The sequence below is a fragment of the Coenobita brevimanus genome, chromosome 72 (assembly GCF_032717465.1).
Source record: "Coenobita brevimanus isolate Jiangsu-jjx chromosome 72, ASM3271746v2, whole genome shotgun sequence".
Classification (NCBI taxonomy): domain Eukaryota; kingdom Metazoa; phylum Arthropoda; class Malacostraca; order Decapoda; family Coenobitidae; genus Coenobita; species Coenobita brevimanus.
Window position 1 is genome coordinate 22,979,201 of NC_137025.1, and position 24,529 is coordinate 23,003,729.

At 41.8% G+C, this 24,529-nt stretch overlaps 1 protein-coding gene across 1 annotated transcript in view; it reads right to left on the reverse strand.

The window, feature by feature from the left end:
* LOC145407076 (uncharacterized) overlaps window positions 1-24,312 on the reverse strand; it is a 33,998-nt gene extending 9,686 nt beyond the window's left edge. Inside the window, exons 1-2 of the mRNA XM_080278100.1 lie at window positions 24,169-24,312; window positions 21,944-22,110 (exon numbers count right to left, since the gene is read on the reverse strand). Coding sequence (XP_080134226.1) covers window positions 21,944-22,110; window positions 24,169-24,312 — 311 coding nt within the window. The remainder of the gene's footprint in view (window positions 1-21,943; window positions 22,111-24,168) is intronic.
* Between the last annotated feature and the right edge of the window lie 217 nt (window positions 24,313-24,529).

Here is a 24,529-nt window from a genome sequence, read left to right on the forward strand (position 1 = left end):
GATTTTCATCTTTAAACTTACTAAGGAATTTCAGTGGGTTATGATCGGTATAAATGACTATGGGGTCAAAACCAGAACACAAATAAAATGAAAAATGCTGTAAACCCAAAATCAAGGCCAAAAGCTCTTTCTCAATAGTTGAGTAGTTCTTTTGAGGTGGAGTGAACTTCTTACTATAATAAGATAAAGGGTGTTCAATACCCTGATCATCCTCTTCCAGCAAAACAGCCCCAGCTCCTGTATCACTTGCATCAACAGCCATCTTAAAAGCCTTAGCAAAATTTGGAGTAGCGAGCACTGGCTGACTTAATAGGATAGCTTTAAGTTTGCTGAAAGAGGATTCACAGTCATCGGTCCAGACAAATTGAACTCCCTTTTTCAGTAGGTCTGTAAGTGGTGATACAAGAACTGAAAAGTTAAGAACAAACCTCCTGTAATAACCTACCATTCCCAAAAATCTTTGTAGCTCTTTCCTACTTTTAGGTCTGGGAAGATCACTTATAACCTGAAACTTAGCTCCTGGTGGTGCAACATGTCCATCACCAATTACGTACCCAAGGTACTGAACTTTAGCTTGACCAAACTCACACTTTGATAAATCAGCTACAAGATTAGCCTGAACCAAACACTCAAGAAATTTACTGACATGGCATAGGTGATCTTTCCAGTTGTCACTGAAGATTAATACATCATCAATATAAACAACACACCCTGCCAAACTCTCTGTTACAACATTCATGAGCTTCTGAAATGTGGCTGGTGCATTCTTCATACCATATGGCATTACAGAACATGCAAAAGTCTTTCCTAGTGTTACAAAACATGAGATCTATCTAGCTCGTTCAGTCATAGGTACTTGCCAGTATCCCTTTAACAAATCAAACTTACTTATGTACCTAGCCTTTCCGATCTTGTCTATGCAATCTTCCATGCGAGGGAGAGGGTAAGTGTCTGTTTTGGTTATCTGATTAACACGTCTGTAGTCGATGCAAAGCCGCTGTTACCCACCTGGCTTAGGGACTAGAGTGACAGGAGAACTCCACTCGCTCTGACAGGGCTCAATCATCTTGTGGTCCAACAGGTAGCCAAGCTCCTTCTCGATGAGAGGAACTTTCACTGGGTTCACACGGTAAGGAGGCAATTTAATTGGCTTTGCATCTTCAACATCGACATCATGCATCAACACAGTGGTTCTTCCTGGAGTGGCACGGAACACTTGCGGGTACTCCTGCAGTAATGCCGAAAACTCCTGCCTTTCCTCGGGAGCTAGATGAGAAAGCTTAGTCTGGAGATCATTCATGATATCAGCATTCTTCCCCAAACTATCACTCAGGCTCATGCTGCATGGTAAAGCTTCACTTGCAGACTCGGGTGGAACAGCTACAGTGCAGACTGGATTATTTTCGTCCCGCCTGTGATATAACTTTAGCATGTTGATGTGACAAAGTTGCTTGTTCTTTCTACGATCTGGCGTGGCGATGACATAGTTGACATCACTGAGTTTCTTCTCCACGAAATAAGGACCACTAAACTTGGCTTGAAGAGGTTGCCCATGCACCGGTAGCAGAAGCAAAACCTGATCTCCTGGCTGAAAGTGGTGTAACCTGGACTTCTTATCATACCAAGTCTTCATCTTCTCCTGAGCAGCTCATAAATTCTCTCTCGCCAGCTGTAAAGCAGTGGACAGCCGTTCTTTGAACTTCATCACATACTCCAGCAGGTTGACGTCATCTCCCTCCAACAGCCAGCATTCCTTGAGTAGCTTAAGGGGTCCTCTTACTTCATGGCCAAACAGTAGTTCAAAGGGTGAGAAGCCCAGTGATTCATTTGGAGATTCTCTTGCGGCAAATACAACGAATGGAAGACCTTTATCCCAGTCTTTCTGATGTTCCAAACAGTATTTCCTGAGCATCGATTTGAGTGTTTGATGATATCTCTCCAATGCTCCTTGGGTCTGGGGATGGTAAGCTGAAGACGTGATCTGGGTGATGCCCAACTCTTTCAGAGACTGCTTGAAAACATTTGACATGAAATTACTTCCCCGGTCTTACTGTATCTCCTTGGTTAGACCAAACTTTGTGAAGAACCCTAGCATTTACTTAACCACGTTCTTTGCTGAGATATTTCTAAGTGGAATGGCTTCAGGATAACGAGTAGCCATATCAATCAGGGTCAACACATAAGAAAATCCTGAAGAAGTCTTAGGAAGAGGGCCTACAATATCCACCAACACACGGGTGAATGGTGCCTCAAAAGGAGGAATGGGAACTAGAGGTGCAACCTTTTCGGTCTGATTGCACTTCCCCACAACTTGACAGGTGTGACAAGACTTACAATACCAGGAAACATCTCTGAAGATACCTGGTCAGTAGAAGTGTTTCAAAATTCGTGCCACAGTCTTCCTCACTCCAAGATGTCCTGCCAAACTGGAATCATGAGCCACTATAATAATATCCTGCCTACAAACACGAGGGATGACAACTTGATGTACAACCTCCCATTCACAGTTGGGTGATGCTGTTGGGGGTCTCCACTTCCTCATAAGTACTCCTGACTTTATATAATAACAAGTAGAAGCACCAGCTGACTCTGCCTCACTGCAAGCAGAGTTAGCTAGACCTTTCAACTCAGGGTCTGCAACCTGCAACTCAACCAACTCTTGACGAGACAAATTATCAACACTACGGGGTACTGCCTCATCTGGTGAGTGGTCCAAATTAGCAAGAAAAGTGTCAGCTAGGATAACATCATCATCATCATTATCCTCTAAGTCACCGGTAACTTTAGACTTAGCCCTAGTGACAGCACATGCAGAGAACACATCAGGGACATCACAATCCTGGGTCCCAGCCACTGGCTCACCAGACAACTGAGGAGCTGGACACACTTGACTTCCACCAATATCATTTCCAAGTAAGAAAGTTACACCTGACATTGGGAGTGTCTCAACCAACCCAACCGTAACGGAACCATTAACAAAACCAGACTCTAAATTCACTCTGCACAGAGAGACAGAGAAGTAATTATTCCCTACACCTTGTAAGATTACAGTTTCATCAGAGGAATTTAACATTAAAGCCTAGAACACTGGTCAGCATAAGGGATTGGCAAGCACCAGTATCACGATATATTTTAACTGATTTCCTGTCATTACTGTCCAGAGGACTGACAAAACCATCAGACAGGAAATTAGCACATGAACTCTTGAGAATGTCACCCACGTTACTGCTGAAAAGAGGAGCTTCATCATGAGGATTTAATTTACCCCTCAAAGCAGGTTCAGTTAACTCAGTTAAAGAATTTTGGGAACTCTCAAGGGTGGACACTAGACCAATTGACTGAATATTTAAAGACTCCTTTTTGTTCACATCACGCTGTCTCCTGAAACATTTCTCCGTAGTATGACCAAGCTTACTACAATAAGTACATTTACTTTTCTGAAATCTACAGGTGAAGCTGGTATTTACTTCCTGAGAAACATCATCTATATTCTCTTTCCTGTTACCTGTACTCTGAGTAGAGGCAACGTACTTACTCTCAGCTTTCCTTTTTTCTTTAGAATATCTCTTGTGAGTGAGAACATATTCATCAGCTAAAACTGCAGCATCAGACAAATTATCTATTCTTTTCTCATCAAGATATAGGCTTACATCTTTATTAATACACCTTTTGAAGTCCTCCAGCAAAATCATCTGCTTAAATTTATCAAAATCAGAATCCAAATTCTTAGAATTTAACCACTGCTCTAACAGATCTTCTTTGATTTTTGCATACTCAACATGGGATTGCTTATCTTGCTTATAGGTTGTCCTAAATTTTAGTCTATAGGCTTCAGGAACAAGCTCATAGGCCTTAAGAATCAAGCTCTTAACTACATCATAATTATCAGATTGATCCTGAAGCAAAGACGCATAAGTTACTTGAGCTTTACCGGTGAGAACAGTTTGAAGGAGTACTGGCCAATACTTTTTGGGCCAATTAAAACCTGTAGCTACCCTCTGAAACAACTGAAAATACTTTGTTAAATCAGATTCATTAAAAGGAGGGACAAGTTTATCATTTTTAGCCACATCAAAATCATCAGAGCTAGATGATCCAGTTCCACTTTGTTTCCTGTGATACTCATGGTCTGCCTGAATCCTAGGAAGTTCAATTTGTGCCTGAGCCTGTACCTGTGCCTCCTGAATACGAGCCTGCTGCAGGGCTAGCTGTAACTAGCTAATTCAATCTGCGTTTGCTCATCTGGAGTAGTTACATTAAACAAGCTTTTATTAATTACGTCAACAATTTGATCTTTAGAATGACGAGAGCGAACAGCAATTCCCAATTGTTGAGGAACAAGCTTAAGTTCATTCTTTGTTCTGTTTTCTACATCCAACACTGTTTGCATATTTGACAAAAAATCTTTGGCTTCATCAAGAGTAGTAATAGTAGACATCATGAATAAATCAGTCACAAAATATCAAGCAATATCCTTATGATAATATCCTGAATATCCTGATAAGAGGTCACCAAATTTCTGTTACGGAACAGAGAAAACTGTCTCGCAAAGTTTCAGGTTCAAAACAAAAGAGTTAGGTAAAATTACAAGTTAAAGTTTAATGCTCAAACTAACAACTAAACATTCAGGACTCATAAGGATGATGTAATGGCAAAAACAGGTTAAATATATGGTTAACTGCAATAGCCGCTATTAACACGAAATTAGGAAGAGTACATTTATTTAAGTCAGCCCTGATAAAATGAGAAAACCGGATAATGCTCAGTTAATGCAAGATATATTATTACAGATACAAAATATTATTAATAATGGCTGACACCTAAAACACATTAATCACAAAAAACCTCACTAGGCCTACGAATTAACACCTTATGCTATACAGTACAAGAAAAAATGTAATAACACTTATACTCAAATTACACAGCTGGTAGATGGTTGGAGACTTCCTGAGCACTCACAATAATAACAACTGTACAGGGGAGGACAGAGATGTGAACAAAATGAGGAGTAGATCTAAGTGGCAATTAATGCAGAGACTGAGCTCATTATATAGGGGCCAGCAGAGCTTGATACAACTTGTAAGAAGGACGCGCAAATGAAGCCATAGGGGACAAAGAGTTGACACTCCTGCTCTGAACAACAGAAAGAACGACTTACTCTACTATAAGGGAGGAGGGGGGGAGTGAGGTAGAACATGCACTATGGAAGCCACGAGGCGAATCGTGATCAAACATGCAGCATACTGTACGTTAGAATTATACAAAAGATGATGAAATCATAGGCTATGTAACACTGTATATACACTTATAGATTCTTTGTGACATTTAAGATCCTTCTTGAGGAAGCCCTCTTCATCATTAATATATTGGGATAAACTATGGTAAACATCAGCACGCCTGGAGAGCAAAGCAGACCTAACCGGAAATCCTCTTGCTGTTAATTTTCTAAGAGGTTTTGAAGATGTTCTCTGACATATCAAACATTCCTTAAATGCGAAGCCAATACGTGCATTTGGACTGGTTTCTGCTTTCCAAACAGGATCCATTTTGACTGCCGTCACTTCCGATGTGGTTGCTTATTCTGAAATGAGTAGAGTACATTTTGTAGTTTGCTCCTACAAAATGATGTCATATAAATATATATATATATATATATATATATATATATATATATATATATATATATATAATTTTAATTAATTAATTTATTTATTTATTTTTTTATTGTGTACTCACAAATCTGAAGCATATGAAAAAATAATGTATCTGTTAAGGTACAATTAGGCGCGAAAAATTCTGAAATGAGAGTCCTTCCATTTTTCTCCCTTTAGAAAATTTATTTTTTGCCATGACGTGTTGTAATTCATGTATCCATTTGCAATACTGTAAGTCGTATCTACAGCCCAATCGGCGGTAGAGGACCAAATTTGGGCTTAATCTGATCACTCAAGTTAAAGTTTTTATCAATTTTGTAATTTGTAGGGAAAATCGAGATTTTCACATTAGACGCTTCAAAAGAAAAAAAATATATAAATAGCTTCGCTGTGCGATTTTGAAAAGTATCATACTTTTTGATACACCTTAGATACCCTTAACAGCTAAGGCACTGCAAAAAGTTTATCTGTCTGGTCCAACAAAACCCGTTTTCTTGTACGATAGCCTCAAGTGGCTCCCTGACTAATATTTGATGAAGGGAACATGTGACGAAAAAAAAAAAAAAAATCGGTGACCACGAAGGGCCAGTGATGATTGGATCAGATGCTCACCACACTTATCATACTCAGCACCATACATTTACTGTGATTAACTGGACAATAACCGGCGCAGTCCGTCATCACGTAATGTGTGTTAATCTATATTTCTATGTCATTAATTTTTACCAAGATTTTCCCTGCATCATATACTCCATCCGAATTCTTCAGAACGTACAGTATATGTGAATCTATCTAGGGCTTTCTAATCTGCCTCCGTCTGACATTACCCTCTCACCGAGGAAAGCTCGAATTTTGAGGAAGGTCCAGTTATGGGGAAAAATTAGAGGAAGGACACTGCAGTCATCACGTGAGTCGAGAACCGCGACAAAGAAAATGGTCATGGGGAAAATTAAAGAAAGTTGTCAGAATTTGAGGTTAATCGTAAACTTTTTCGTAATTATGATTTTCACATACCATCCCTTTAAAGGTATGGAACTGTTTATTTTTGGGAGGACAAATGATATTGCCTCCCCCCCAAATATAAGTCATCATCGTCATCATGACCAACAACAAGAGCAGTAGAATAAAATCTGCTGCGTAGCACCTGCCCAATGCAGGACGATTGTAAAGGCCTCTTTCATCTCTTCATGTCTCCTCTGTCTCTTGTCTGTCTGTTCTGGTTTCTTCCACCAACTTTCTAGATTTTATCATTCCGTCTGGCTTATCTGCCTGTCAGTTTACCACTTCTAGCTCCATTTCTAAACTCTAAGCCATCATCCCTATAAAATGATGTAACCTACTTCAAGAAATATCACATCCTGTAAAATATATTCCTTATATCAGAGAGGATGTTCATAACTGCAGTCTTTTATCTTGTCTAAAATTCTTCCTGTCGATCATCTCAAATAACATCTTTGTCATATCTTTGTATGATACAAAAGACAGCTGAACGAGCATTTGATAAGGCAAACAGGGAGATAATTTTGGAGGAATTAGTTGCCAAATGGATTAAAAGAAAATTACTTTGGTAGTTAAGATCCTGTCTTTATCATCTGTCAGCAAGAGTTTTGTTGCAGGGACAGTTTTCTGATGAAAGAGAAAGTGAACTGGACACTCTACAAGGTGGTGTTCCCAGTCCGATGCCCTTCAATATATTAATGAGTAATATCGCACGTCACACTTTCCCTCCAGGTATGGAGGTAATTATATATACTGATGAAATCTTGCTGCAGTGCGAATCCTCTTCCATTCTATGTAAAGCCCTTCAAGAGTTGGAGAATGTGTGTGTGGATATGGGACTCGTTACTAATCAATCAAAAACCAAATTTCAAAGATTTGATAAGAGATGCAAGCTTCCTAAAATAAATTATGTCAAACTAGAGACAGTTAGTTTCTACAAATACCTTGGGGTCCAAGTTAGCTATCAGAAAGGCCTAGAATTCATCGATTACGATTGTAATCCATGTGTCCCAAGACTTGCACCATTGCGAATCTTGGCTGACCGGGGAAGAGGAGTTGGCATTCTAGTTCTCAGAAGGTTTTATAATAGTAATGTTAGATCTTTAACAGATTATGCAGCCCCTGTCTTGGTGCAGCATAGTCGGAAACACCTTCGGAAATTGGAAATTGTACCAAAGGAGGACATGAGCATTGTCCTATGTTCTCCCAAGACAACAAAAATTGAGGTAATGCGCGTTGAACTGGAACTACCAAGTATGGTAACTAGGATACAAGTAATTCCGTCGTGCACATTTGTCAGGGTAATTAATTACGGATCTGAACAACTAAGACACTCCTTGTTGCACTTTCACAACAATGCTCCGTCTCATCCGAACACGTATCTCGGTTATATGTACAATTATTTCAGCATCTTTTGTGCAATTACTCCTCGCATTACGTTAATGCAAACACAAGGTCAGGCCACGTGGAGTTCTCGTAGTGACCTTTGAAACAGAGAAACTCAACAATCCCAAGGATCATTGGCTGCCTTGAAAACTCAAATCCCTCTTCATGAAACTGTTGGAGACACTAAGTCGTCTCCAGTCTGTGCACATATACTGTGAAAGGTCCGTTGACGGCACCAAGCTTTGGTGTGGGATATTCATTAGGGAACATGATTCTCCCACACTGTACGTGGACATTGTAATCTCATTAAGACTCCTCGACTATCTGTTCACAGCAAGCGCAGAACTGTACACGGTAGAAGAGGGACTTGGTTGTGCTGCTTTCTTATCTAAGGATGTCGCTGAAACACATTTGTATTTATGCAATATTTCAATATCACTGTCCAATCGTAGAATGAGAATTCTGAAAATTTCCATCTTCATCAAACAGATAAACGAAGTAAAATGAACTTGTAGTGTTTCACTCGGATTTTCAAAAAGAGAAATATTTAATAGATAAAGGCTACTAATTATGACTTAGTGAAAGAGAAATTTCCGTTTCATTAGCCTGTATATAAAGACACACCCACACACACACACACACACAAACATATATATATATATATATATATAGAGAGAGAGAGAGAGAGAGAGAGAGAGAGAGAGAGAGAGCGCCTTTGTGGTACAGTGGTAGAGTGTGCGTTTCGTACATGAGTGGACCAGGGTTCGCGCCCCGCCAGGGTAATAAACTTTGGGAGTGTTCACCCGGCCACGTACTGCATCGGCGGACACGAGGGGTGCTGTGGTTGAACCAGTGTCGCTTACTGTAAAGTATGCTTGCACCCAGTCGGCTTGCGCGGGCCGATTACACTTGGTTCACAGACTACACACACATCCAAAGCCACTCCAACACTACAATTACACTTACAAGCACTTCTCACCCTACTTACAATCTCTACCAGACAGCCTAAGCCACTTGGTAGAGATACATTGGTTGTATCGTCCCGACTTCGGTAGGGATAGGCCGGTCCTGCAGTGGATACTCAAACGGCTGATGATTATATATATATATATATATATATATATATATATATCACTCTTTCTTCTCTGAACATGGTCAAACTACCTCCAGGCACTCCCAGCGCTCTACAGCACGCCCACATACCACCACAACGCTACATCATTCCTTCAGTCGTCTGTTTGTCTCCACGTAACTCCACATGCTTCCCCTAGATAGCTCACTACCACTGATCTCATCCTTGCAAAATAGTAGCTGACCAATATGGGCATATCATATACAGGGTATATATATATATATATATATATATATATATATATATATATATATACACATCCCACACTGACTCAGTCTCATATATATATATATATATATATATATATATATATATATATACAGTATATATATATATATATATATATATATATATATATATATATATATATATATTCACATCCCACACTGACACAGGCTCATATATATATATATATATATATATATATATATAAACTGTGGTAAGTGGGGGCGCCGATAATGTGCCCACTTAGTGTAGTGGTACACTGTTTTTAGGGTAGCTCTACATCGAGTGGTTAGCCAAATGATTTCCTGTAAACCAGGAAATCATTTACATCGCTGGGTGGTAACCTTATAAGCAACCAACAAGTGTTCTCCACGTGATAGTAAGTGGGTTGATGGAGGGTTAGTGCCCCTCCCCGGAAAACAGCGACCTAAAAATACAAACAAGAAGCCTCGGACAAGGGCTGACCAAAAGATGACGACTAAGGACCAAAAGGATACGGGTGGCGACGTGAAATGTAAGGGGTGCAAATGACGAGGTGAAAGAGAGAAAGACTGTCCAGGTGCTTGAGAGTGCGAAAATGGATGTATGTGGATTAACTGAAACTAACTGAAAAGGAGAGCGTGTGAGAGAATGGAAGTATGGATGTGGTATATGTGGAGGAGTAGGTGAGAATGAGAGAACAAAAGAAGGAGTGTGTATTGTTGTGTGTATCAGATGGAAGGAGAATATAAGAGAGTATGGATCAGTTGGTTCAAGGATTGTGTGGGTATGACTGAAAGTTGGACTACAAATGTGGCCAATTGTGTGCGTGTATGAGCCAACAAAAGATCGTGCATGCAGAGTGAGAGAAGAGTTCTGGACAAATGTGGAAGTGTGCATGGAAAAGTTCGAAAGGAATGAGGGAGTTTTTTTGATTGGTGATATGAATGGTAAATTAGGGAATGTGAATGTGGATGGAGTAAATGGTGAGTGGGGTGTGCCTGCTAAGATAGATGAGAATAGCTTAAGTGGACATTTGTGCCGGGAGGGGCTTGGTGATAGCCAATACCCTCTTCAGGCACAAAATGATCCACAGGTATACATGGCAAATGGTGAGAAGGGTGGATGGTGAACTGAATGAAAGGAAGGCAATGACTGATTGTGTGTGTGTTGATGAAAGGATGCAAAGATGTGTAATGGATGCAAAAACAAATAGAGGTTCGGGGAGTGGACTTTTTGACCTCCACTTGGTGGTGGTCAGAATCAAGGTCCAAGTAAACTGAAGAAATAGAAGAAGGGAAGGATAGGAGGAAGGAGTATATGTAAGGAGAGTGGAAAGGTTACATGAGAATAAGAAAAAGGCAGAAAATAAGAGAGAAGTGGAGGAACGATTGGGTAAATATGAACTGGAGCAGATGGGATTCACAGAAGACATGTGCAGCATGTGAGGTGGTGCGTGGGGTGAAGAGAAGACGAAAGAGGGTGCAATGGACAGCATGGTGGAATAAAAAGGTGAGGCAGGCTGTGGCACAAAAGAAGAAAGCATACAATGAATGGATGAGAAATAGGGGCGTCAAAGAAGTTGAGAGACGGAAGAAAGAGTTATATGTAGAAAGGAAGAGAGAGGTGAAAAGATTAGTAAGAGAGAGTAAGATGAGAGTGGATGAGAAATATGGAAAGAATTTGAGTGTCAAGTGGAGGGAATGTAAGAAAATGTTCTGGAAAAAGGTAAAGAGAGTCAGACAGGGTGGCAATGAATTTAGTAGGGGAGTGAAAGATAAAAATGGTAGATTATTAGTTGAGAAGGGAGAAAAAGTGAGCAAATAGAGAGAACACTTTAATGAATTGTTGAACACAGAGAATGGAAGAAATGTGAGTATAAGTGGCTGGGGAATGGCTGGGAGAAGGAGGGAGGTGAGATGACAGGAAGAAATCGGTAGAATGGAAGTTGTGGAAGCAATGACGAAAGTCAAAATGAGGAAATCCCCAGGAATTGATGGAGTGTGTGGTGAAATGCTGAAGCATGGGGGAGAGATAGTAGTAGAATGGATGTGGAAGATGTGCAGATTGGTCTGAGAGGAAGGTAGAGTCCCGGAGGATTGGAAGTCAGGTATGATTATCCCCTTGTATAAAGGGAAACGGAAAAAAGAAGTGTGTGGTAATCACAGGGGCATTTGTCTTCTTAGTGTAATAGGAAAAGTTTACGGTAGGATACTAATTGACAGACTTAGGGAAATGACAGAGGAATTAGTTGGAGAAGAGCAGGGAGGCTTTAGGAAGGGAAGAGGTTGTGTAGATCAGATATTCATTCTTAGCTCTTTAGTGGAAAAGAGTCTAGAGAAGGGCAAGAAGTTGTAAGCAGCCTTCTTGGATTTGGAGAAAGCATATGACAGGGAGGATAGACAAGGATTGTGGAAAGTACTAAGAATATATGGAGTGGATGGGAAGATGTTGAATGCAGTAAAGAGTATGTATGATGGTGCTACGGCTGCAGTGAGTGTGGATGGTGAACTGAGTGAGTTTTTCTATTTGAAGGTTGGGTTGAAACAGGGATGTGTCATGTCTCCAAGGTTGTTCAGTGTGTATATGGATGGAGTTATACATGAGATACAAGGTAGGGCAGTGGATGTTGGAGTGGCCCTAAAGAGAGAGGGCAGTGCTTGAATCTCCCTGTACTGTTCTTTGCAGATGATACTGTGTTGGTAAGTGAAGACAAAGGGGAGCTGGAAGGCTTGGTGGATGACTGTGTAAGAGTGTGTAAGAATCGGAATCTACTGTAAAGGTGAATGTAGGGAAGAGTAAAGTTATGGTCTTCGAGAGAGGTGAAGTCAGTGAATGTACATTGAGGTTGGATGGTGAGGACATGGAAAATGTGAGTACGTTTAAGTACTTGGGTAGTGTGATGATTAAGGATGGATGTTTGGAGGGTGAAGTGCTTGAAAAGTTACAACAAGGAAGAGAGGCTACTGGTTCCTTGACGGCAATGATAAGAAACAGGGAAGTGAGCATGGAAATGAAAAAGTTATTGCATGACAGTATTGTGAAACCAACTCTAACGTATGCAAGCGAAGCTTGGTCGTTGTTGGAGGGACACAAGTCAAGAGTGAGAGCTGTGGAAATGAGTTATTTGAGAGAAACCTGTGGAGTCGCATGGAGAGAAAGACTGACAAATGAGGATGTGAAGGAGCGTTGTGGTGTGGATGTGGATGTGATAGGAAGCGTTAGGAGAAACACACTGAGGTGGTTTGGCCATTTGGAGAGGATGGAGAGTGAGAGATTGACGAGTAGAGTGCATTTGAGTGGTGGAGAGGGAGGGAGGTAGGGGAAGGCCAACGATGAGATGAAGGGATGGAGTGGAGAGGTATATGAGAGGGTGGGGGGTGAACTGTTAGCAGGGCAGTGAAATGGAGGGGGACAGGGGGACGTGGATGCGAATTGTTTGTGGCCACTCAGTATAAGGGATTAAGGCGTCTGGCAATATATATATATATATATATATATATATATATATATATATATATATATATATATATGTGTGTGTGTGTGTGTGTGTGTGTGTGTGTGTGTGTGTGTGCGTGTGTGTGTGTGTGTATATATGTATGTATGTATATATATGTATATACATGTCCTACACTGCCACAAACTGCCACAGACTCCAACAGCAGTAATTCACTATAGAAAGGACGTTGCCCAGTGAGTTGTTCTTCCTATGGTCAGCCATTCTGTGTGCAACAACAAGAGCGACTCTGGCGTGGAAAATAAACACTGGCTTCTCAAGTTCGCAATCTTTATTCACCAAATAATTACACTTAATGCTTGTCAACTGCGCCTCAGTTTTTCTTCACAAGCACCCGAGCTATACAGTAGTCTTTACTAGGCCGCACTGACACTGAACAGACACTGAATGGCACTGAAACAAAAACTGAAACAAAACTGACTCTAAGCTGTTCCACCTCCTTATATAGCCTTGAATTACATTCGAATTTTATACTTTACTCTAGCACCTAGTTACCAAATTAGTGACATCGAAAACATGGCAGAGTTTTCTTACATTACATATCACTTTAAATGCTTTAGCATACAAACTGAGAAAAAAAAAAAAAACATAATTTAACAGTCGCATAAATATAACACTATAAGGAAAATGAGCATATAATTTAAGACACAACTTTACAAAATATCTCTGTCCACAAACAGCAGGTTAACTTGCAACTGTAACTCGTAGCTGAAATAATGCGAGAAGTACTGAGAACCTTCCAATTCTTTCTATCCAGCAAATTACATTTCTCAACACTACCCCCTCCCTAGTCCTTTTGTTGTCCTGACAAAACTACACAGTGAATACAAACATAATCCTTAATCCGAACTAAACATTTAATTATACACAAAATAGTCCTCCAACTTATTCGGTCTTCTCCCGTGACACTTCTGATGAAGTCCTTGATCCTCCACACATCCACTCCTCCTGGAATTACATGGTCGTCTTCCTGATTCACTTCTTCCCTCGCGACACTGTCATCATCCTCTGGTACTTCAGCTCCTTCGGTCCTCCTCAACATTCTCGGCTGTGGGTGAGCACGATTCCTTGGAGACAACCCAGCTGTACTGTCCTGGCCAATGTTACTGCCACAGACGATTCATATGTACAGTTACCTCCACTTCTAACGAGTACAGAGGGTGTTGTGTTTGGTGAAACGTGGCACCACTGTGTTTGTTTACATCGTAGTAATAGTAAGTGAATGAGCACACGCGGTAGAGCTTCCCCTCCGCTACAGTATCTAGTACCCACAGAAACAATGTTCTATCAAGTCATACTCTGCAAATCCAAGTGTTTGCCACGTATGTATAGTGGAAGGTTGAGAAAAAAACAAATAGCAATGCCATTAGTTCCCACTGTTTCTCTGACAGGAGATGACTGTGAGGCGAGGTGGAACGGAGGGGAGAGGGGACAGGTGGTGGGGTGCATGTATCGAAACTTTGTCGTGTTTCGTTTTGAAAGATGAAGGGTGTGATTATACAGATGTTCTGAGGTGATCTATAACTCCGAATGCAATAAAGTGTATTGGATGAATGTAGGAGTCTTAATGTTCATCATACAATGTGTTGAACAACTGTAGTTAAGCATAAATGTTAGAAAGTGTGATGTCCGGTGTCTCGAAACGTGGTTCACCTGAGTCTAGCGAGTGTGCGACTCCACTCCTGTAACATTTTTTGGCCATAAATGATTTATGATTAGGCTCAGCATGTGACACAACGGTCATGCCATGTTGTGCATCATCCAGTCTTTGTTATTGTGAGGAAAAACAATCATTATATTCTCAAACCATGGTGTAAGTAGATGTCCTGTTGCATACGATTATTGCTACTTTGAGTGTTGGACAGCTATTGGCTTATTGTGAGAAAATGTTGTGCAGTCATCATACTGATGGATCACGTGGGGGTAATGAGATATTGTATTTGAATAATGAATGTATATCTTGTCTTATAATAATTGAAATAACGGTGTTACGTGTGTCCCGTCCACAAATGATGTCGCTTTCTTCGAGGTGCTATTTCATTAGTCTGGATAGTTGTGGCACAACATCCACAAACATTGATCATCGTATATCATACTCTTTTTAAAACATTCATACATTAGTTTTCATACAAGTATTTCACATTCAGGCCCTCCTTAGCTCCAGACGCATTATACTATTTAATCGTGTGTCTACACTCACACGCTGTTCATCCAGAGGGAGCAATATTTCCGTTACCATGCATGTCTGTCCATTGTTTGCCATTATAAGACAAGGCATTAATATGTGGCCACGGCTGCACAAAATATATCGGTGGCGTGGTGCTGCTGGGAGAGTGTAAAATTCCGTAGAGTGTACGTGTTTTTGTACAGGAAGTCTGGTAAATCACTTCACAGACTTATTCACACTCATGCCAAGATAGCAGCCAAAGTCGCGGTTTTGGTGACTATACTGTCTGACCATTGAACCCTCTTTCACCTCCCAGCAGTCTGAATGAGGTCCTGTTTTCAAGCAATAGAAACATTAAGTCGTGAAGTGAACAATACAATTATATATGTAAAGTAAGGAGTGTTTTATGCACCGTGTTATCATACAGACTTATACAGTATAACACAATCAAAGATAAGCTGGACCTACGGTAGGATAAAAGCTGAGTGCTGCTGGAGCGTCCAAGTAAACGTAAGCAACATTGGTGCACCAGCATGCATGGTAAAACCCAACCACCGCCCATTACGCAAAATACCCCTGGGTTCTGAAGCTACCCCATGTTATGCAGTACATTTACAGATCATTGATTAGGCTGCAGTCTCGTAGCAATGATGCGATATGATAAGGAAGTTAGCCAGTATACGAGAAAGTGCCGGAATTTTGTGAACGAGAGAGAGAGAGAGAGAGAGAGAGAGAGAGAGAGAGAGAGAGACTCTCTCGCTCTCTTCTCTCTCTCTCTCTTTCTTTCTTTCTTTCTCTCTCTCTCTCCAGACGCATTATATTATTTAATCGTGTGTCTACACTCACACACTGTTCATCCAGAGGAAGCAATATTTCCCATACCAACAATAAACAGCACGTATGTTGGTGATGATCCTACTCCCACTCTGCCACCTCCTCACTCGCTCCTACTCCACAACAGTCCACTTCCACACACCTTACCACCAAGCAGGGTTGTCAAGCCCTCCTACCCTCTCTATTCCTGCAACATTTCCTTCCTCTCCTAATACTCCATCCCACTGACCAGCCTTTCCTGAAGTCTCCCCTTACCCACTAAAATTCCATTCTATTTCTAACTGCCTTGGGAATATCATTTTCAAATTTCAATGCCATCGGACACGGCATCACAGATATCTGTAGTAATAAAATCTATTGCCGAACTTGAGGGTATTATGAATCTCGTATGATGCCTCTAAACAACTATACCATAACGACGTTTCGCTTCCCATCTACAATCAAAACCACCACAGTGCCCGGTATAGATTACACGCAATATTTTAGGTCCTGCTTCCCTTTGTCCTGCGATTGATATAATTTGAGTCCATTTCTGTCAATGAAATTGCAAGGATAGTATCCGGCCAGTATTCAGAGTTACGGAGACAAGGACCCTTATCCTTCCCAGGGTCTGTTAATATATCGTATGGTAGCAACTTGTAATGACACCATGAATGCATCAGTCTGTCTGTCTGTGTTTCTCTCTCTCTCTCTCTCTCTCTCTCTCTCGTTCACAAAATTCCGGCACTTTCTCGTATAATGGCTAACTTCCTTATCATATCGCATCATTGCGACGAGACTGCAGCCTTATCAATGATCTGTAAATGTACTGCATGACATGGGGTAGCTTCAGAACCCAGGGGTATTTTGCGTAATGGGCGGTGGTTGGGTTTTACCATGCATGCTGGTGCACCAATGTTGCTTACGTTTACTTGGACGCTCCAGCAGCACTCAGCTTTTATCCTACCGTAGGTCCAGCTTATCTTTGATTGTGTTATACTGTATAAGTCTGTATGATAACACGGTGCATAAAACACTCCTTACTTTACATATATAATTGTATTGTTCACTTCACGACTTAATGTTTCTATTGCTTGAAAACAGGACCTCATTCAGACTGCTGGGAGGTGAAAGTGTTCAATGGTCAGACAGTATAGTCACCAAAACCGCGACTTTGGCTGCTATCTTGGCATGAGTGTGAATAAGTCTGTGAAGTGATTTACCAGACTTCCTGTACAAAAACACGTACACTCTAAGGAATTTTACACTCTCTCAGCAGCACCACGCCACCGATATATTTTGTGTAGCCGTGGCCACAAACTAAAACCTTGTGTTATAATGGAAGACAACGGACAGACATGCATAATGTTGTCCAGTGTTGCAGTTCGTTATATATATCCGTTTATCACACGCAATCGTTGCAGACGTCGTCTACTGTGTTGACATGGATCTGAAATGGCCAGTTGCAGTACTGAGTGCACAAACAAGGCTTGATTACGCAATTTTCCTAGCAACACGACACCAACGAAATGCCTCTGTAACAGTGAATACTGGTCCGATACTATCCTTGCAATTTCGTGACAGAAAATGGACTCACATGGTATATCAATCGCAGGACAAAGGGAAGCAGGACCTAAAATATCATGATGTGTAATGCGCAGGGCACTGTGGTGGTGGTGATCGTAGATGGAAAACGAAATGTCGTTATGGTATAGTTGTTTTGAGGTATCATACGAGATTCATAATAACAAGTTCGACAATATATTTTGATATTACAGGTATCTGTGATGCCGTGTCCCATGACGCTGGACATTGAAAACGATATTCCCATGGCAGTTAGAAATAGATAAGAATATTTAGTGGGTAAGGGGGTATACTTCAGGAGAGGTTGGCCAGTGGGGTGGAGTATTAGGAGAGGAAGGAAATGTTGCAGGAATAGAGAGGGTAGGAGGGCTTGACAACCCTGCTTGGTGGTAAGGTGTGTGGAAGTGGACTGTTGTGGAGTAGGAGCGAGTGAGGAGGTGGCAGAGTGGGAGTAGGATCATCACCAACATACGTGCTGTTTATTGTTGGTATGGGAAATATTGCTTCCTCTGGATGAACAGTGTGTGAGTGTAGACACACGATTAAATAATATAATGCGTCTGGAGAGAGAGAGAGAGAGAGAGAGAGAGATCACTTTCATTATATATATATATATATATATATATATATATATATATATATATATATATATATATATATATATATATATATATATATATAGTTACATAGCCTATGATTTCATCATCCTTTGTATAATTCTAACGTACAGTATGCTGCATGTTTGATCACGATTCGCCTCGTGGCTTCCATAGTGACCAGGCTTCCGTGTTCTATCTCACTCCCCCCTTCTCCCGCTTATAGTAGAGTAAGTCGTTCTTTCTGTTGTTCAAAGCAGGAGTGTCAACTCTTCGTCCTCTGTGCTCTCATTTGCGCGTCCTTCTTGCAAGTTGAATCAAGCTCTGCCGGCCCCTATATAATGCGCTCAGTCTCTGCATTAATTGCCATTTAGATCTACTCCTCATTTTGTTCACATCTCTGCCCTCCCCTGTATAGTGTATTATTATTTTTGTGAGTGCTCAGGAAGTCTCCAGCCATCCAGCTGCTGTATAATTTGGGTATAAGTGTTGTTATCATTTTTCTTGTGCTGTATGGCCTAACGCGTTAATTCGTAGGCCTGGTATGGTTTGTTGTGATTCATGTAGAGTTTTTAATGTCAGCCATTATTAATATTATATTGTATCTGTAATAATATATCTTGCTTTAACTGAGCATTATCCGGTTTTCTCATTTATCAGGGCTGACTTAGATAAATTCGCTCTTGCTAAATTCATGTTAATAGAGGCTATGGTAGTTAACCATATATGTAACCTGTTTTGCCATTACATTATCCTTATGAGTCCTGAATGTTTCGTTGTTAGTTTGAGCATTAAACTTTAATTTGTAATTTTACCTAACTCTTTTGTTTTGAACCTGGAACCTTGCGGGACAGTAGTGATTTTAGTATTCTCACTTGAAGTGTTCATTATCTCTCTCTGTTCCTTAACAATATATATATATATATATATATATATATATAAGGAAAGAGAAGGAAGACTCTCTCTCTCTCTCTCTCTCTCTCTCTCTCTCTCTCTCTCTCTCTCTCTCTCTCTCTCTCTCTCTCTCTCTCTCAAATAGCCTGTAAACATGGAGGCTTGTTATGCTTACACTGTCACAGGTGGGTGATATGAGGATACAGTCACTGTTGAAGGGCAGCCAGGGAGACAAGGAACACCCTATCCTTAACTGGGTCTATTATGTTGTATTGTCGCAACTTGTAATGACACCATGAATGCACCAGTGTGTGTGTGTGTGTGTGTGTGTGTGTGTGTGTGTGTGTGTGTGTGTGTCACTCTCTCTCTCTGTCTCTCTCTCTCTCACACACACACACACACACACACACACACACACACAACACACACACACAAAATTCCGTTTCTTCCTCGTATAATGGGTAACGAGACCTGATATTGACTTCCTTATCATATCGCATCACTACGAGAAATTGCAGCCTTATCAATGATCTGTAAATGTACTGCATGACATGGGGTAGCTTCAGAACCCAGGGGTATTTTGCGTAATGGGCGGTGGTTGGGTTTTACCATGCATGCTGGTGCACCAATGTTGCTTTCGTTTACTTGGACGCTCCAGCAGCACTCAGCTTTTATCCTACCGTAGGTCCAGCTTATCCTTGGCTGTGTTATACTGTATAAGTCTGTTTGATAACACGGTGCATAAAACACTCCTTACTTTACATATATAATTGTATTGTTCACTTCACGACTTAATGTTTCTATTGCTTGAAAACAGGACCTCATTCAGACTGCTGGGAGGTGAAAGAGTGTTCAATGGTCAGACAGTATAGTCACCAAAACCGCGACTTTGGCTGCTATCTTGGCATGAGTGTGAATAAGTCTGTGAAGTGATTTACCAGACTTCCTGTACAAAAACACGTACACTCTACGGAATTTTACACTCTCCCAGCAGCACCACGCCACCGATATATTTTGTGCAGCCGTGGCCACATATTAATGCCTTGTCTTATAATGGCAAACAATGGACAGACATGCATGGTAACGGAAATATTGCTCCCTCTGGATGAACAGCGTGTGAGTGTAGACACACGATTAAATAGTATAATGCGTCTGGAGCTAAGGAGGGCCTGAATGTGAAATACTTGTATGAAAACTAATGTATGAATGTTTTAAAAAGAGTATGATATACGATGATCAATGTTTGTGGATGTTGTGCCACAACTATCCAGACTAATGAAATAGCACCTCGAAGAAAGCGACATCATTTGTGGACGGGACACACGTAACACCGTTATTTCAATTATTATAAGACAAGATATACATTCATTATTCAAATACAATATCTCATTACCCCCACGTGATCCATCAGTATGATGACTGCACAACATTTTCTCACAATAAGCCAATAGCTGTCCAACACTCAAAGTAGCAATAATCGTATGCAACAGGACATCTACTTACACCATGGTTTGAGAATATAATGATTGTTTTTCCTCACAATAACAAAGACTGGATGATGCACAACATGGCATGACCGTTGTGTCACATGCTGAGCCTAATCATAAATCATTTATGGCCACCCTGGTTCAGCCACAAAAATGTTACAGGAGTTGAGTCGCACACTCACTAAACTCAGGTGAACCACGTTTCGAGACACCGGACATCACACTTTCTAACATTTATGCTTAACTACAGTTGTTCAACACATTGTATGATGAACATTAAGACTCCTACATTCATCCAATACACTTTATTGCATTCGGAGTTATAGATCACCTCAGAACATCTGTATAATCACACCCTTCATCTTTCAAAACGAAACACGACAAAGTTTCGATACATGCATCCCCACCACCTGTCCCCCCTCCCCTCCGTTCCACCTCGCCTCACAGTCATCTCCTGTCAGAGAAACAGTGGGAACTAATGGCATTGCTATTTGTTTTTTTCCCAACCTTCCACTATACATGCGTGGCAAACACTTGGATTTGCAGAGTATGACTTGATAGAACATTGTTTCTGTGGGTACTAGATACTGTAGCGGAGGGGAAGCTCTGCCGGGTGTGCTCATTCACTTACTATTACTACGATGTAAACAAACACAGTAGTGCCACGTTTCACCAAACACACCACCCGCTGTATTCGTTAGAAGTGGAGGTAACTGTACCACCTTTGAGCGAGATTTCTTGCCTAGCCGAGTCCGGTATGTTGAGTCTGTCTGGCAGTTTATCATAGTGTAGGGCCCATCCCACAGGCTCTGCTGCTCCGGTGACTGTCCCTTCATCCACTGAGGACTGTATAGACAAACTTTGTCACCACCCTTGAAGATCCTCACTTGCCTTGGCATCATACTTGTGCTTCATCACTTCTCAAAATTTAAGGGCTCCTCGCACTTCATAATGTATCTCAGCCAGCCTTTCCTGAAGATGCTTCGAATAGGTGGAGGTGTCTGTAGGCAGCTCCTCACCAGGTGGTCTTCCCATTAACAGGTCAAATGGTAAACGTAGATGGTGGTGCAACATCAGTTTGCAGAGGTGTAGTAGGTAGACTCATGGGATACAGACCGATATGCCATCAGCAACACAGGTCATTTCTGGTCCCATTCCGTCTGTCCCTGTATGTAGTACTTGGCCAGTTCTCGTCCCAGGGTCGAGTTGAATTTCTCCTCCATCCCATCTGACTGTGGCCTTAGTGGGGTTGTCCTGGTCTTCTTGATCCCCAATAACTTGCAGCACTCACAGAACACAGCCGATTCGAAGTTTCTACCCTGGTCTGAACGTAGCTCTTGCAGCATCCGAAAACAACAGAAAAACTGGTCAACCAACAACTGAGCAACAGTTGTAGCCTCTGGATCGGGGAATGCATAGGCTTCTGGCCACTTTGTGAAGGAGTCTGTGTTGACACATTTATACAGGTTTCCTCTTTCAGTGAGTGGCAGAGGTCCATCAGTGCACCTACTTGGTATAGCTGAACAGGGGCGCAACCACGTTTCCTGGGTCCCTCCTTGGCACAGCATATATCACAGGCCTGACACCACTCTTCAACATCTGCTGCATACCAGTCCAGTAGAATCTCTGCCGCATCTGACTTAGAATTTTCTTCACTCCCAGGTGCCCACTAGTGATCTGATTATGGGATCCAAGATCTCAGTCCTCATTTTCTTCAGAACACTAGTTGCCAAAACTTGCTGAGGCCACTGGATGTATCCCACTGATGCTTCAGTAGTCCATTGTTCAAACGAAGAAAGTCCCATTGACTCCAGTACCTCATAGTCGCAGGGCTGAACCTGGAAACCTCTTCCCAAGATGGTCACATTGTACTCCACTGCAACCACTCTAACACTAGTTGTAAATCTGCATCTTCCATCTACATCCTCTTCAGGTCTTCTTCATCTGATGCTGGCCCTGTCACTGCAGTATTGCTGCATTTCTTTCTGCAATCTTCTTTCATACATCACTGCTCGCAATCTGGGTAACAGGGCCAATGACCCAGGCTGTCAACATTACCATGTACCTGCCCAGGATGGTGCTGTACCTCATAGTTTTGCTGGTCCAGCTTCCCAGCGCTAGTATGCTAGTTATCCTTCTGGATTCTTTAATGTCTTCATCCACTTGAGTGCTGCATGGTCCATCCTGATGATGAAGTATGACCCATACAAATAAGGATGGAAGAAATCAAGGTTCTTCATCATTTCCAAGAGCTCCTTACAGGTCACACAGAAGTTCTGCTCTGGTGGGCTGAGCTTCTTCCTGTAGTATGCCACCACATACTCTTTGTAGTCCTCCTTCTGCAACAGGACTCCAGCAATACCTTGGTCACTAGTGTCACAGTCCAGGATGAACAGCTGACTCTGATCTGGGTTCGGCAACACTGGAGAGCTTGCCAATGAATGTTTGAGCTTGTCAAAGGCCTTCTATGTCACTGCAGTCCACGTAAATTTCTGCCATTTCCTCAATAACGTGCAGAGGTGCAGCTATCGTTGATAAAACGCCGGTAGTAGGTACACGAGCCAAGAAAACTCCGTAGTTCCTTCACACAAGTTGGAACTGGTCAGTTTTTAACAGCTGCCACATTCTCCAGATCAGTACGGACGCCATTCTCGCCTACAATGTGTCCCAGGTACTTCAATTCCTTCTGGAACAAGTAGCACTTCTTGGGATTTAGATCGAGGTGTGCTGCTCGGATTCTGTTGAACACCTCCAACATCATCTCCAATTTCTGGTTGAAACTCCGTCCAAACATGTTTACATCATGAAGATAGATGGGAGTTGCCTTCCAGTACTTGATCCACGAGATGGTCAAAAGTAGCCAGGGCATTGCATAGGCCAAATGGCATCACTTTGAACTGCCATAAACCCTGTGCATATGAAAAGGCTGTTTTCTCCTTCTCGTTTTCTGCAACCTCGACCTGATGATATCCTGCTTTCAAGTCTAGGGTGGAGAACCACTTGACACCTGACATATCAACCAAAGTGTCGTCAGTTCTTGGCAAGGGGTATGCTTCCTTCACTGTCACTTCATTCAATGCTCGATAATCCATACAGCACCTTACAGAGCCGTCCTTCTTCCTTACCAGAATAACTGCTGATGCCCAAGGACTACTGGACAATATCTATCACTTCCTGACTTTGAAGATTTTCCATCGCCTTCTCCATTTTTTGCCATTGAGCTGGCGCCATCCTCTGAGCTGGCTGTTTAATCAGGTGGTGATCCCCGGTGTCGATACAATGTTCTACCAGATCTCTGCATCCCACTTCTAGGTCTCTGTTGGAAAAGACATCAGCAAACTTCACTACCAGTTGCCTTAACTCCCACACTTATGAGTCATCCAGGCACTGGCAACTGCTTCAAAACAGGTCTTGTAAGTGGTTTGACAGATTCCCATCGTCTTTGACCACACACCTTTTACAGGCCTTACACTGATGACACTCAGGGTCTGCTGCCTGGCAGTGTCCCACAATTTCTCCCTCATTGATCTTCTGTGGCTCGCGAGAGAAATTAGCCACTACAACTGGCATTGCACCTGCACCTCATACCACCAAAGTTCTCCCCACCATCATTCCGCCCTTCATCTTGCACCATATATCAGGTTCCACTACCCCTAGAGAGCTGTCAAAAGAGTCGCTCACCTTGCACTGGAGCAATAGCTATGATCATGGGGGTGTCACCGTAATGTGAAGTACCCTCACCACACCACCCGAACCGGTGCGTCTCACAGCCGTGAAGGGAACCGACTTTCCTTGAACCTTCAGCTTCATGGAGCCCAAGTCATGCTCACATCCCATGGACATGAAATAGTCCAGACCAAGAAGACAGGGAACCTCCATCTCGGTTATGTAGACTGGAAGCGTGGTCTGTTTCCCTGCCACTTCAGTCTGGACATCCAAGGGTCCTCTCAGTTCTGTGTGGTGCCCAGTTATGCCACGCAATTGTTCTGATGACTCAGGCAGATACCGATGATGAAACACATCAGGCCTCACAAAACTCAGCCGAGGCTGAATCAATCCCCAGGGAACCCTTCTTGCTCTCTATTCTTCCGTCCAC